At 32.8% G+C, this 17,334-nt stretch overlaps 2 protein-coding genes across 2 annotated transcripts in view; both read right to left on the bottom strand.

Annotated features, from left to right (window-relative positions):
- LOC133189382 (uncharacterized) overlaps positions 1–17,334 on the bottom strand; it is a 433,972-nt gene that overhangs the window by 403,865 nt on the left and 12,773 nt on the right. The gene's annotated exons all lie outside the window — the stretch shown is intronic.
- LOC133189385 (multiple epidermal growth factor-like domains protein 10) overlaps positions 7,160–17,334 on the bottom strand; it is a 112,506-nt gene continuing 102,331 nt past the window's right edge. Inside the window, exons 8-11 of the mRNA XM_061324766.1 lie at positions 11,545–11,682; positions 10,303–10,440; positions 8,007–8,144; positions 7,160–7,680 (exon numbers count right to left, since the gene is read on the bottom strand). Coding sequence (XP_061180750.1) covers positions 7,427–7,680; positions 8,007–8,144; positions 10,303–10,440; positions 11,545–11,682 — 668 coding nt within the window. The 3' untranslated portion in view covers positions 7,160–7,426. The remainder of the gene's footprint in view (positions 7,681–8,006; positions 8,145–10,302; positions 10,441–11,544; positions 11,683–17,334) is intronic.

Raw genomic sequence — 17,334 nt, 5'->3', positions numbered from 1 at the left:
ACGGTCACAAAGTGGCAATTAGTGGTTCATTGTAAATGTGTGACTATTGTTTATCACTCGAGACTGCTATGTTTTCAGTTTACAAGTATGCCATCTTGAGAGAGATACGGAATCAGTGATCAATAAAACTGCCTCCCCCCCCCCCCCCGACAAAAAATCAAAATTCCTATACTAGTATTAAATAGAGGTAATTATTTTCTTTAATGCATAATATGAATAGAGGAATATTTTAACATTGAAAGACAACATTATTTAGTTCTAAATATATGTATAAGAAAGTTAAGATATACTTAAGTCACATCTACCCGCCGCCTAAGTTTAACTAAGATTGTCAAATCTTAGCACGTTTCTAGTTACGGTCTTAAGTTCAAGACTGTACTTGGGTCCTACTTAAGTATGGTCTAACACTTAAGTACCATTTATGTTACGACCCCCAGGGGATCGTAACATAAAGCTTGCTAAGTTTTTGACTTAAGTAGGGTCATAAGTATGTTTTAGGTGCAATCTTAAGACCTGCGTAAGTACTACTTAAGTATGTCTTAAACCGTAACATAAAACGGACTTAGCTAGGTCTTAGCTAAGTCAAACTTATATTCAAAATATGTTTTATTAATCATCCTAGTTTTTCAATTTATTTATATATGTATTTGTAAAAATTAATTAGTTACGTTTTTAATCACATGTATATTAAAGTTGACGTCCTTGCCTATCGGTTTTAGCTAGGTTAGATTACATTTCGTATTTAATCAAAGTTAAATCTGTTTAAAAAATTCTGAATATTTGAAAACAAATATTGCACGGTCACAAAGTGGCACTAGTGGTTCATTGTAAATGCGTGAATATTGTTTATCACTCGAGACTGCGATGTTTTCAGTTTACCGTTTGTTGTTATTCTTCCGTTTGACAAATGTTCACTTGCTTTCAAATTGTCATTTTTGCTGACATGGCATGATAACTTTTACGTACTCGAAGTTGAAACTCTTAATAAAAAATTTAAAAAAAAAAAAAAAAAAAAAAAAAAAAAAAAAAAAAACAATAGGGGCATTTTGAATTTTTTCCCCTCCCATATCAGCAAGCAGAGACTGCAGACGTTTTATGATATACTTATTTACAATTTAATGAAGGGTGGAAAAGAAGTGTTTTCAGAAAACAATTATTCGTATATCTCCAACTTATCAACAACTCTCTCTCTCTCTCTCTCGTGTTAACGGTAGTGAACCCTATCTGAATCCCCGCTTGTTGCGTTCTACATTCAATCTAATTTACAGAAAATCTTTATTAGTTTTCTACTCATCATCCTTTACTTCACCTACAATTTTTAAAATTATTTCATCTCATTTTTTTTCACAGTCAACAAACAGATCCATGATCACAGCAGTATACAATTTACTTATAATGATTAGTGTTTATAACCTAGGTCCCTAATTATTTCAAACGTATCCCAAAAATAATATTTTGCATTTACATGTATGTCATTTAGAGAGTGATATCGGAATAAGTGATGTATAACCCCCCCCCCCCTCCCCGGACGAAAAACTAAAATTCTTATACCAGTATATTAAAAAGAGAAAAATATTTTTTAATGCATAATATTAATAGAGGAGTGTTTTAACATAGTAAGTCAACCTTAAATAGTTCTAAATATGTGTTTAAGAAAGTTAAGACATACTTAAGTCACCTCTACCGGCCGCCTAAGTTTTGCTAAGATTGTCAAGTCTTAGCACGCTTCTAGTTACGGTCTTAAGTTTAAAACTGTACTTAAGTCCTACTTAAGCATGGTCTTAGACTTAAGTACCCTTTATGTTACGACCCCCAGGAGCCTAAGCAAAGAAAAAAAAATAGTCGATACTTTTTTTCATATTTTGTATGTTACTAATCTAGCATATCCTGCATACTCTAAAGCTGTTCTGTGATAAGATTTCTTGACTAGTGACTAGTGATCACTGGGAACTGTTATTTATTATTTTTTCAATAAAATGTTCTTTTAATAATTAAATTCAATGGTTAATTACAATCACATTCTAAAAATATTTTTAACACTGCTAGCTATAGTTCAATGTATCTTTTTATCTATTGCTTTATTTTTATTTATTCTTAAATATAGGTTATTGAGAGATAGTTCATCTTGATACACCAGATTGATAATAACATGACTATCATGCAAACCGTACATTCCAGTTTGCAAAAGATTATATTCAGTTTTATTATTTTACTTTCTTAGATTATGAAAGATAAATAATAAATGAAAAAATGAAAAGACAAGAAATTTTTGAAATTCCAAATTCGTTTGAATAGAATTTTTTAGAGAGAAAAATGTGTTAGATGTTCTTTGTGTATGGTCAGAGATACAAAAAAAATATTTTAAAGATGTAATATTGTAAAATCCTACATATTATCTATAGTTTCTTTCGATCTCGGATAAGGAAGGATGGAAAAGAGAAATAGGTTGGCCCTCAAGATGAAGAAAATATCAGACATCTTAGAAAAAGTGCACAATGAACGAAGTTCTTAATAATATATGCGATCTTTATATAAAGAACAGGTTCTAATTTGACGATATACATAGAAAATAATAATAAACAGAAATGTATGTTTTTTAATCAAAGATGTAAGGGCTGATATTCTGAAATAAAGAAAGGTATCAATCCTCATATTATGTGTTCTTATTTCTGGGAAATCAAGGATGTAAGCGCCATTAATTTTACTGTTTTCAAAAATGATTTCTTGACCTCTTCCAGTGACTATTATTTCTACTTTTAACCTTTTTTAGAAGCTACACGTGTTAGTTTAACAACTCACCCTTTTCATCTATAGCACGGGGGCCAAATGCTACTGATTTAGTGAAAACTTTTGGTTTGAGCCAAAACAAATTTATCTAGAATAATCAATTTTCAAACACATAATGTTCCGTCACTAAACGTGTCCCATAAATGTTGGTTGTCCTTTGCATTCGGGAAGATGTCCACTTGAAAGTTTTTATATTGGATCTTTGTAGTTGTAATGCGATTTCTTTAGCAGCCGATAAGTTCAGCGACCGACATTAAATAAAATTTTCAAGTCTCATAATGTAAACAAGTCTTTTTGAATTTTTAATTACTTTATGGAAAAGTCTGTCTATAAGACATACGTCTGTTGTGTGTCTAGAAATTACACCAAAAAATAAATATACGTGTATATTACTGTCAGAGCCAAATAAAAAAGGAATATTACATTTCTGTTCCGATACGAATCATCACAATACATATAAGTAACCCACAAAAACAAGATTTTATCAGACACTTTCAAATAAATTGAAAGTTTAAGAAGAGAATAAATATAGAAAATTCATATCATTAAAGTGTTCCCTATTATGTCAAATAGGGAAAAGAAAAATAAGCTTGCGTATGATTTTATTAAACATAATTTTCTTTTCCAAATAATAATAATCATCATCATCATCAGCAGCAGCAGCAGCATTATCTGATACCGTGTGACGGTACATATTGTCGTTTTGTACATATTGTCGTCGGCGACGATTTGTAACTACCATCACTGCACATATTGTCGTCCATCGATGCATATTGTCGCCGGCGACAATATGTACTGAGACAAGCCTTATTTTCCTCCTGCATAATGGACGACAAAATGTACAGTCAAGCACCAGCACATATTGTCGTCGGCGACAAAATAGACAGTCAAGGTCGGCATATATTGTCGATATATTGTTTTGACGAATATTTACTTGAGAAAAGAAAGAGAGATTGTAAAACACACACAAGCACGGAGGGAGACAGACAGCATTACTCGCAATACTGTAGGGAGAGAACTATTTGGTCAGAAAATTGTATCCAGGATTGATGTACATCACTTTGACATATCAAGATACCGTAATTCTTGAGATATCTTATAAATCAGCTATCCTTTTTTTCTTGTAATATGGAGATTAAATACAGGTATTTTTTGTTCAGTACATATGTAGTAATGATTATTTGGAAATTATTTTTTGAGTTATTCTTATATATGATCATTTGCCGATATAATATTACAAATATAATTTATTGTTAATAATAATATAAGAATAACGCAAAAAAAAAAAAAAAAAAAAAAAAAAAAAACATTTTTAGATCACCTAAACTGGAAGTTTAAGTGAGCTTTACTGATCACATTTTGTTTGACCGTGCGTCTGTCTGTAAACTATTCATAATTTCAGCTTCTTCTCAAGAACTACTGGGTCAATTTCAACCAAACTTGCCACACTTGCATCCATGGATATAGGGGATTCAAGTTTGTTCAAATGAAGGACCATGCCTTCTTTCATGAAAGTAGTTAAGAATAAGTGAAAATTCAGTGACTTCTAAAAATCTTCTCAACAACCACTCTGTCAGAAAAGTTGAAACTTGTGTGAAAGCTTCATTTAAAAAGTGTAAATTCAGTTTTATTCAGATCATGTCCCTCGGGGATAGGTGTGGCTACAATACATGATCTAAGTTTTTCATAGAATATTTCAAAATCTTCTTTTCAAGAACTATTGGGTCAGAAGAGATGATACTTATGTGAACGCTTTAGAGCGTACGTTCAATTTTGAGGTGCTGGCACAAAAAAGATCCATCACTGTTCAATGATCCTGAGTGCCAAGTATAGGTCTAAATTTGCAGCCCTCCATCGGTATGTGATGACGTCTCAATATGAATGAAAAAATCTCTAAAGGGACATTTTAACAACAAACAAACAAAAACAAAATCAATTGTGTTCAAGTCATGACCCCAGAAATAATGTGGGGCAACAATGGGTGATCAAAGTTTTATATAGGAATATATATACAGAAAATCTTTAAAAATCTTCTCAAACACCAAAGACAGATGTAGCACCCCCCCCCCCTCGCTTGGTGGTTTGATTTTCTTTTTTTATTTTGCTTTGGTAAATTCTGTTTGTTTAACTTGCATATACTTAGTCCACAGGTAAAATTTCATAATTACATAATTAACTTAACATATACAGTAACACAGATGGACGACAATATGCGCAGAGACGGAAAGTATACGTACACATTGTCGCCGGCGACAATATGAACAGGACGACAAAATGTACCGTCACAATTACGCTGCATGAAATAGCATACGAGATACGTCAGTGTAATTCTCACACCAATTACATTCATAAAACTACCAAAAACAACAAAAGACATCTTTAAACAACAATATCTGTGGAGCGACAATATGTACAGTGAGGGTGAGGCACATAATGTCGCCAGCGACAGTATGTACATGTACATATGTAACATTTCAGTCGGCGACAATATGTACAGATGGACGACAATATGTGCAGTGAGGGTACGTACATATTGACGCCGACGACAATATGTACAAAACGACAATATGTACCGTCACATACCGGTTTGAAGACTTTTTCTTTGGCGAAAACAAATTATAAATAGTCAACGGACCCTTTGGTTCAAGATGCAGATTTGGAATTACTTTTTCCTGTTTTTCTTCTACTATCTATAGAAGAACAATATATATAGCGATAAAACTACTTTGTTTTCCTAGATTTGGAAAAGGTTGTTCTAAGCTGGATTAGGTTCTGCCTCACCATCTTCCTTTTGACTTGTTAGTAGCGAAATTCATATGTTTTTAGTTTTCCACTAAGGCCGTACGAATAAGGATTTTTTTCACTACCATGGCATCTAGAACAATTCAAGTATGTGTTTCAAGCATATAGATATGGTGAATATATAACTGAAAAGCTAACTAAACGTGTTTTTTCATGTGTAAAGTACTGTTTGACTCCTTAAACACAAAACCGTAGATAATTCCTTGGATTGATTGACTGATTGTTGTTTTACGTCCCGTTCACAGGTACTTGTGGACAGGACCCCCCCCCCTCCCCCCCCCCCCCCCCGATATTAAACCCCGGGGCTTGTTGGTCATTTTTTTTCACAAATTATATTTATTACACTTAATCACCATGTGTACCATAGGGGAAAATCTTGAAAACCCCAAAATAACCGTTCCACATGAAAATAAACCCACTATACATAATAAGAGAGAAAGGTATGCCACTCCGGTTTGTTTACGTTGTATTCCCACTGGTCTTTCTCGGTTTAAAAACATGTATCTATTTTATTTTAACCTAAAATGTCGGTTCAAACTGTCTCTATATATATATTTCTGTCTTAGTTCATGCTATCGGATCGACTCTGCATCTCGTAAGAATCCCAAAATTAATCCTTAAACAACATTGCAGTCAGTGCGTTGAAAAATCCTGTTTCTTTTGTATCTACTTTCCTGCATTAGACGAGGTATTACAGTTATTTTTGAGTGCTGTGTAGCATACGTCCGTCTACACCGGTGTCGACTGATCATACTGAACAGTGTCCAAATCAGGCCCTTTATATAGGGGTCCTCAGATATAGCGAGGATACGAACAAAAATGGCGGACACATTGCTTTTACGAATCATGTTCAGCTTTAAGAAAGGTTCCATTCCAACTGATCTACGCTGAACATTAAATACACCGCGGTCTGAAGGTGTGCCTCATTTATCCAATCAAAATCTACATTCTATCTATAACCCAGACAAGGACGTTTCCCAAATCTTTGTTGAAAATTTCAGAATGTATAACAAACGAAACCAATCAAAATTATCATCATTTACAAACTACGAAAACGCAATCCTATCACATTTTATTCTTTTCGAGTGATGAAGAGAACCACGAATTTATGAACGTAATAAACTGGTAAATTTCATGTTCTCTACTACTAAAAATTCTTAACCCATGATATTAAAGCCTCATAAACCCATAGTTCTTTTATCTGAAAAAAAAATCCATAAACAACATTATTGTACAGTTCAAATTATAGATATTTAATGAATCTATGAAATTCTTATCAAAACTACTCAAAAGTTTAAAGTTATCTTACATGTACTCATATTTTTATAAACTTCTGTGGTCGACGAATTCGAAAGAATGCAACAACATGCCTTGGGTAACCATAAGAGAAAAAGTCACTGAAAAAAACATTACTCATTATATGTATGTTTGAATAAGCGAATTGATCTGATTACTCTAAAAAATGATTATACATGTATCCTAGGGCTTTTGATTACAGCAAACAATATTTTGAATGTCAGACATTCTTTGATATTACCATGCACAGCGATATATAATTACAAAAAATACATAATGTAAACCACTTTTTATTCGCGAGCGAGAAATATCCGCGAGTTTTGCAACCTACTTCTTGCGGATATCTCAGGAACCAATTATACACCTATGGACTATGTAGAATGTTTCCTCGACCGCAAAATTTAGCAGTCGCGGATGGATACAAAACTGAAAAATCGCAAATAAAGTATGTCACAAATACTAGTTGGTTTACAGTAGATGGTTAATCCTTTCCATGTGAATAAGTATAAGTCAAGGGTTTCCGTTTCGAAGAATTTGTCTCTTATTTGAAATCAGTTGGAGACGTGCCATTTTCTCTCAGTTCAGCTTTGCGTCTTTTATAAGCAACTAATTCGCTTATCAATTTAATTATTTTCCCCTGATTTGCGAGGTGTTGTGAAAACACACATTTTTCTTCAGAGTATCCAGGTTCACATAATCCTAAACAGGATCCGGTCACGTGATGACACGGTTTGTTACCTCTACAGTACCCACATCGTTCCTTACATTCTCTTCCATACCAACCAGCATTGCAGGCTGAGAAATAAAAGAAAAGAAAGATTATAATGTTTGCACAACTTCAAGATATCTCAAATGTCAAACTATTGATTGCAATGCAATTATCATCTGAATAATTTAAGTAATGCATATACAATTAAGGATGATAATTGCAATGAGAACAAAGTTATCCTTCGTTTCTTAAATGTATTTTAAGATTTATTTTGGAGAAGATACATTCAATTTTTAGTCCGTGTTTTGTTCAACGGAGATAATATTGCACATCAGTGTCAAATACCATATTTTTTTCATGATTTATTTTTAAAATTCTCTAAAGTACAAATAGTTAAATTGAATTTGCATACGCTCGTTGCATTTCTCTTGCTGATACCCAGGCTGACATAATCCAAGACAGGATCCGTTGACATGATGACAAGTCTCATTACCGCCACAGTGACTGCAACGGTCCCGACATCCTCTGCCATACCATCCGGGATTGCAGGCTAAAAAAATACATGTTAAACGTGTTCTTTTTACTCTTTGCTAAATATCTGTAAATTTGTTTTCATCAGTCATCTAATTTGCATGTTATAAACAAATCAATAGATGAATCTAGTTCTACTTTTAGCAGAACAATTCCAGCAATAATTTTTTCAATATGTGAGGGCTGTTTGAATAGTGTGCAGACTTGTCATAACTTTTTTGCTTAACATTTTGTTATATTCAATTTTGGTAGACATGTTTTTACATTAAATTCAAGCTCAATTTAAATTTCAACTCTATCATGAAATATTTCAAACTTATTGAAAATATACAGATGCGAAAATGCAAGAGTTGGGTAGAGGTAGAATGACTTAAGCTTCCGTCTGAGAAGACCCATAGGAGATCAAGATTCCTCAACTTCAGACGGAATACCCACGTCCTTTAATATACCCCCTTGGATAAACGTTTACTTCTTATCTCATCTTAATTTAAGTTCTATAATCTTTAATTTGATGTCTAGTACATTTTTTTAAAGTAAGCACTGAGCGTTATTTTCACAATTTATATGGACAATTTGGTTTATCTCTCATTATTATCAGAATACAAGGGATGTTCCAAAATCATGATACTTGTCTGTTTTCACCCAAATTTATTATTCTTTGACCATTATATTCGTCCCTGTCCTTCAAAGTACTCACCCTCGGCCTGGATACACTTTTTAAAGAATCAATCTACTTCTGGAAACATTTTTCATACTCCTCAATAGGGACACCCATCATATACTGATAAATTGCAGACTCAAGGGCCTTTCGTGAGATGTATCTTTTTTCAGATAGGTGAATGTAAGTTAGGGGAACAAAAATAAGTCACATGAGGCTACATCTGGAGAAAACGGGGGGGGGGGGGGGGGTAGGACAGTATCCTTTTTCGCCTCCAAATGCTCGGTCACATTGCGTGCTTTGTGTGCAGGCGCATTGTCGTGCAAAAGTCGGAGATACTTCATACCCGTTTTGGGACGACAACTTTCTTAATATTTCTTCAGTTTTTAAATAGCAACATTTTTATAGAAGTTACCTGTGACTGTTTTGTCCTTTGTCAGAGGACTTTGCATTACAGGGCCTTTATTGTCAAAGAAAATAACGTATAAAACTTTCCTCACGGTTCGTAATCTTTTAGCAATACTAGGACGTTCTGCATACTTTGATGTCCAGATTCTGTTAGAACTCTTACTATTTGGCTCGAAATAGTTTACCCAGGTCTCATCACCAGTAACTAAATTATCAAAAGTCTTTTGGGTATATTTTGGATGCAATTCTAATAATTTCTTTGCATTTTCAATGAGGACTCTCTTTTGTTCATAGCTAAGCAAATGAGGTGTCCAACAAGCGTTTATCTTTCTAAGCTGTAGATTTTTTTTTTTTTAAATACCATGAACACGTGTTAACGACAAGTTTGTCATCCGAGCCAATTGCCTCACGCTATATATTGCGTTTTTCTGTAAGATTTGGTGGATTTTTACGCGGGGTTATTATTGGTTATGACTGTTGTTGGGCGACCTAGGCGAGCAGCATTTTTGAGGTGTTCGTAACCTCTTTTATTTAAATTTAGCAACCCACCTATAAACAGACCTATGCCACATTTGACCAGTCCCATAGATATTACAGGTCTCACGGGTTTAATGCCAAGTAAGGACCAATCGTTTATATAGGACCTAATTACAAGTGCATTGTTTACTTTTTTTCCCACTCATTTTGAGTATAGTGAATAGCTATAAAGCAATTTACGCTCTAGCTAAGTCAGTGAAATTGTGAACATGAAATTTTCTTGCGCAACGGTTCAATGATCAATCTAACGTGTCAATGTGGTTTCAGTAAGATATTCACAAGATTTTCAGGCAAAGAAGGTGAAATGGTATAATTTTTGGAACACTCCTCGTATTTGGTCACATGTTTATTTCAGATTTGTGAAGTACTATAAATTATCTAATTTATTTTTAGTTAATTGTTTCGGAACTCTCGAGTTACAGTGACTGCGCTGCGGCAATGTATGTTATGTAATGTGTGCAGAATAAACTCTATGTTGAAGAAGGCAGGTCGGACAGCCCTCTTGTTGCCATGGCAATGATCTTCTAGTAACTAGTCTCATTATTCACTACTAAAATGTCTAAACATTTCAAACCTCTTTTGCAATTTTCTCCCTGATATCCAGGTTCACATAATCCGGGACAGGATCCCTTGATGTGATGACAGGTCTCAGCACCCCTACAGTGAGCACACTTTTCCTGGCAATTTTTACCATAAAACCCCATATTACATTCTGTAACGAAAATTATCTGTATATAGTTATATACACATACATTGTATATTAAACAATAAATTATTGCATTTTCCGAGCATTAATACTGAAATTAATTCATCGCTTAAAAGAGGTATTTCAGAGTAATTCTTTACACAGTTTAGAATATCAAGAGTGAGAATTTTCACTTTGTAAAGTATCATAATTGCGATAAAAATCTCAAGTTCCCTTCTCTTCGCAAAGAGTATGATAAAAATATTTATTTTTGTAAGATATCAAAAGTAAGTAGACCAACCAAAACATTTGTTATAAAGTATTTAACACTCTAAAAATATTTTACGAGACCGTTTGTACACGCCACGCATAACTGCTTGTATGAAATTGGGCACGGATCCAAATCTTTGTGCAAATTGGTGCTTTACGTATTATTCACCTCTTTTCATCGGCCTTTTTATAAATATGTATTTTTTCGATTGATCAACAAATACTTGTATTTTGGAGTGCCCACGTCCTTCAATATACTTCATTGGATATACGTTTACTTCTTATCTCATCTTAATATAAGTTTCGTAAACTTTAATGTGATGTCTAGTACATTTTTTTAAAGTAAGCATTGAGCGTTATTTTCACAATTTGTATAAACAATTGGGTTTACTCTCATAGTTATCAGAATAATTGATCACATATTTATTTCAGATCTGTGAAATACAACTGTGAATCACTTTGTATTCGCGAAAACTTCATTTTCACGTAATTACACGAGACAGTGTGCTCGTAAAAAAATCATTCTCGTGTACATTAGTATTCCTAAAGATTATATAGAGCAATAACCACAATTCGTAAATATTCTGTCTCGCCAATAAAAAGTCAATGACTATCTCTCGAAAATAAGGTGTGGCAAAAATTTAGTGAGCTACAGTATAAAATATCTAATTTATATTTAATTATATATTTCGGAACTCTCGTGTAACAGCCACTGCGCTGCGGCAATGTATGTTGTGTAATGAGTGCAGAATAAACTTTGTGGTGAGGAAGGCAGGTCAGACGGCCCTCTTGTTGCCATGGCAATGATCTTCTAGTTACTAGTTTCATTATTCACTGCTAAAATGTCTAAACATTTCAAACCTCTTTTGCAATTTTCTCCCTGATATCCAGGTTCACATAATCCGGGACAGGATCCCTTGATGTGATGACAGGTCTCAGTACCCCTACAGTGACCACACTTTTCCTGGCAATTTTTGCCATAAAACCCCATATTACATTCTGTAACGAAAATTATCTGTATATAGTTATATACACATACATTGTATATTAAAGAATAAATTATTGCATTTTCCGAGCATTAATACTAAAATTAATTCATCGCTTAAAAGAGGTATTTCAGAGTAATTCTTTACACAGTTTAGAATATCAAGAGTGAGAATTTTCACTTTGTAAAGTATCATAATTGCGATGAAAATCTCAAGTTCCCTTCTCTTCGCAAAGAGTATGATAAAAATATTTATTTTTGTAAGATATCAAAAGTAAGTAGACCAACCAAAACATTTGTTATAAAGTATTTAACGCTCTAAAAATATTTTACGAGACCGTTTGTACACGCCACGCATAACTGCTTGCATGAAATTGGGCACGGATCCAAATCTTTGTGCAAATTGGTGCTTTACGTATTATTCACCTCTTTTCATCGGCCTTTTTCTAAATACATGTATGTATCTTTCAATTGATCAACAAATACTTGTATTTTGGAGTGCCCACGTCCTTCAATATACTCCACTGGATATACGTTTACTTCTTATCACATCTTAATATAAGTTTCGTAAACTTTAATGTGATGTCTAGTACATTTTTTAAGTAAGCATTGAGCGTTATTTTCACAATTTGTATAAACAATTGGGTTTACTCTCATAGTTATCAGAATAATTGATCACATATTTATTTCAGATCTGTGAAATACAACTGTGAATCACTTTGTATTCGCGAAAACTTCATTTTCACGTAATTACACGAGACAGTGTGCTCGTAAAAAAATCATTCTCGTGTACATTAGTATTCCTAAAGATTATATAGAGCAATAACCACAATTCGTAAATATTCTGTCTCGCCAATAAAAAGTCAATGACTATCTCTCGAAAATAAGGTGTGGCAAAAATTTAGTGAGCTACAGTATAAAATATCTAATTTATATTTAATTATATATTTTGGAACTCTGGAGTTACAGCGACTGCCCTACGGCAATGTTTGTTGTGTAATTTGTGCAGAATAAACTCTGTGGTGAGGAAGGCAGGTCAGACGGCCTTCTTGTTGCCATGGCAATGATCTTCTAGTTACTAGTTTCACTATTCATTACTAAAATGTCTAAACATTTCAAACCTCTTTTGCAATTTTCTCCCTGATATCCAGGTTTACATGACACGGGACAGGATCCGTTGATGTGATGACAGGTCTCAGCACCTCTACAGTGACCACACTTTTCCTGGCAGTCTTTGCCATGAAACCCTATATTACATTCTGTAACGAAAATTACTGGTATATAGTTATATTCATATACAGTGTATATTTCAAAAGTTATTGCATTTTCTGCGTTTTAGTACTGAAATTTATTCATAGCTTATAAGGTATTCAAGAGTAATATCTTTTACAGTTTAGAATATGAAGAGTGATATTTTTCACATTGTAAAATATCATAAGTGCGACAAAACACTCAATTTCCCTTCCCTTCGCAAAGAGTATGGTAAAACTATTAATAGTTGTAAGATATCAAAAGTAAGTAAACCAACATCTTGAAACAGCCTTAAATTTCCCAATTTGTAAAATTCAATGTTTACAATATTCAACCCAACAACCAGGACGTCACTGACTTCAACTTTACATTACAAAAATAAAAGGCAAAATGAAAATTAAATACGTGTATATACAAGCTAATTCAGAGAATTTATGTCAACCGCTTATTGACAAAAAAGAGGGTGGAGGAAATGGAAGGGAGTTGTGGTATAAAATGTCATTGCAAAAGCTCAGAAGCCTCTTGATATATTGTCTGTAAACGACAGTGTTACACACAGACAAAATGTTTAAATTAATGACCTTGACCTTTCATATTTTTACCTCAAAATCAACAGAAGTCTTCTGTATGCCATAGGGAGTTATGATATGAAACTTCTTTGCAAAAGCTCGAGATATTGCCCAGGAAAGAAAGTTTTACACACAGACTGAATTCATAAAATTATGACCTTGATCTTTAACCTTTTGACCGCAAAATCGATAGGGGTCTTCTTTAGGTTAAAAGGGGTTTTGATATTAAATTTAATTGCAAAAGCTTAAAGAGATCTCGAGATATCGCTCGGAAACGAAAGTGTTACACACAGAGAGAAATACAGACAGACAGAAAGCTAGACAGACGGACGGACCGACAGACAGACCCAAATTAACATCCCCCACTTTCAGTGAAAGCGGGGACAAAAATAATATATATTATAAACAGAAATTTAAATGTTTTGCAAATGGTTATTTGATGTTTTAACTCGTGCTTCGCATAATTTAAACATTTCAAAAAATAGTGTCCCACTCGTGAAATATGTTTTTTTTCATCTAACTACTTTTATACATTCATATGAATAAACACACAATTTTTATACCACTTGTAGATGTTTTTATTGGAAAAAAAACCGGTTTTTTTTACTGTCTTAATATTTTTAAATGCCCTGCGGTTCATTATACAGTACCTCAGTTATATTTACATCTATTTTATCATATTCTCTGGTATCTTTATTATTCTACTGCAATATATTGCATTTCTTCTTAGAAATTGTTAACTATCGTTTGATAGACTTAGTTTTAAATGCTCGGATATAAAACATTCGTATTAATGAGTCGTGCACCTGATCTACTTTCCCACTCTATAGTTATTTCCATTGTGCCTATGTTTAGTACACATCGGGACTTAAATTTTTTTTCTTTTGGATAATTTTTGAACTGTTAAAGGAGTTGGAAAAATGAAATATACTCAAATGGATAACATATAACATCCTTTACAATTTTTTAGACTTGAGAGGAGGACAAACAATCTTTTGGTAAGCTTATACAAAACAAAAGATGTGTATTTCTTAAGCATAACAAAGTTAAATAAAGCTTGCATGAAATGAAACTTTAAATGTAGTCATCCTATTCTTTCTCTACAACTTGGTTACTGGTTTCAGTGAAGTTTTTTTTTTTAAAGCTTTTCTTTTTTTTTTCCCCAATTCATATTTTAACTCATCATAAGCTGTTGCTAGTTCATGCTTTCACTAACACAGAATAGATATCTTTCTTCTTTCAATAGTCTTTTTTTTTTGTTTGTCACAAAAGGGATACTTTTTAAATATTGTTTACACTCTATTCTTGCAGCACATAAGATTTTGAAAAGTTTTAGACATGCCAATTTTCAAAACAAAAAACAAAAAATCTGACAGTGTTACACTTCGAAGCTAGTGTATCAATAATTATAGAGAAAATACAGACCAAAAATTGTAAATTGATAGGTCCGTTTCTCAAATCCTTACTGAAATCAACTTTTAATAAAAATACACGTTTCATATCTACTTTCATTGCAGTCGACATTTTGCCAGCCATCTGCGCATCCTCCAGGGCAAGTACCGTTAGCTTTGTTGCATGGCACTTTCCTTGCACAATGTCCACTGCAAGTTCCCCTACAGTAGTACCCAAATGTACCGTCATCACATTCTGAAATAAAATAAAAATTTAAGAGATTGTTAAGAAAACATATTTTTTAAGGATATATCATAAAAAGTTTATTAACATAATTGTATACTTTCATCGCATTTCTGTTTACTGTATTTATATCCTGGTTGAACTCTTACTTTAAAAGAGAAAAAAAAATCTTTATTATGTATTCCTATGGTGGCATATTTCTGCCCCTTGTGTGCAAGTTATTTTTCTATCAAATATGTCGACATGCAAGATAAATATGTTGACATGCAAGATAGTTATGCCAACATGCAACATAACTATGTTGACATGCAAGAAAATTGCAATCAAATAAGAATTATAAAAAATCTTTAAGATATCTCAAAAATTGCCCACATGTGACTTCCAATATGCTAGATGCTACTTATTTATGTCGACATGCAAGATATTCATATTGACATGCGAAATAAAAATGTTGGCATGTAAGTTACTTATGTCAACATGCAACTTACGTATGTTAACATGCTACTTATTTATGTCAACATGCAACTTAGTTATGTCAACATGCAATTTGTTTATGTCAACATGTAACTTAGTTATGTTGACATGCGAGATAGATATGTTGACATGCAACTTAGTTATGTTGAGTAGCGGATATATATATATATATATATATATATATATATATATATATATATATATATATATATATATATATATATATATATATATATATATATATATATATATATATATATATATGATTTTAAAAAAGTAAATATCCAAAAAATGAAATCACAAATCGATGTAAATGTCTTAAGATTCATGAATCCCAAAAAAGTTTACAGTGAATATGATCGATTTGTGATTTCATTTTGGATATATACTTTTTAGAATATGATCAATTTTTCAAAATGATAAGATTTTGAATTAAATGATTAAATTTGAATGCAAAAGAAGTTATGTGATACACAATTTGAACATTTGTGCGAGCGTGCAGATTCGTTACTACCCAAGACACGTGCAATGAGGCACGGTTCTGTTTTATTTTTCTGTCGGCAAAATTGAAGTTGATTTTAATGATCAAAAATTTATTTAAGCAAATGTTGCAGTTTAAATTATTTTCTATAATATGAGGTGGACAACAAAGCATAAATTGGATTTCCTTAGATAAAATGTCCTGGCGATTCAGAACGTGACCGTAGATTATAAAACGTTTTAAGGGCCCTTCTCTGCGGGCTACCTATAGTAATTAGTGTGTCCGTCCGTCCATCTGTTCGTCTGAGGTCTCTTTTAAAGGGTGTGCGGTGACCTTGAACTATGTTTTAAGGTCTAAGATTAAGGTCATAGCAGAACTGTATCTGAAAAATGCATGTAAACATAAATAAGTTGCATGTCGACATAAATATGTTGCATGTCAACATATTTATCTCGCATGTCAACATAACCAAGATGCATGTCGACATAAATAAATTGCATGTAGACATAAATAAGTTGCATGTAGACATATTTATCTCTCATGTTAACATAAATAAAGTGCATGTTGACATTAATAAGTAGCATCTAGCATGTTGGATGTCACATGTGGGCAATATTTGAGATTTTTGAAGATTTTTTATAATTTTTATTTGATTACAATTTTCTTGCATGTCAACATATTTATGTTGCATGTTGACATAACTATCTTGCATGTCAACATATTTATCTTGCATGTCGACATATTTGATAGAAAAATAACTTGCACACAAGGGGCAGAAATATGCCACCATATATTCCAGTATACTTGTTCTGTTAATAATCTATACGGCTACTTTCAGAAGAAGAATCACTTAGCGGTAGATTAAAAACAGCTTGATGGCGGTATTTTTTTTCCCCTTTCAAGATTTTTTTTTCTCGAAATATGTGACAAACAGAAACTGCTTGTTTACTTTTGTAGATTATCCAATGTATACAGATGTGTGAAAAATGCATACGATACAGTAAAATTTGATATCATGCGGTTTGGCCAATTTAGCCTCGAGGTTTGGGGTGAAAAAAATATGTCTTACATTGAAGAACATTGTGTTTACGTAAAAAAAGGAAATTAACCAGTGAAAAAATATTGTATCACTTCTTATAGTGCCATATCGATGCACCGAAAATCATCAGTAGACATATTTGTTCATAAATAAGGACTGATACAAGTATACCATTACTTTTTGTTCCATTTTTACAACGAATAAGCGTCTACATTAA

The sequence above is a fragment of the Saccostrea echinata genome, unplaced genomic scaffold, assembly GCF_033153115.1.
Source record: "Saccostrea echinata isolate AGI-Se365-2 ecotype Australia unplaced genomic scaffold, CSIRO_AGI_Sech_v1 ptg000018l, whole genome shotgun sequence".
In the NCBI taxonomy this organism is placed as follows: domain Eukaryota; kingdom Metazoa; phylum Mollusca; class Bivalvia; order Ostreida; family Ostreidae; genus Saccostrea; species Saccostrea echinata.
This window is presented reverse-complemented; position numbering and strand designations above follow the sequence as displayed.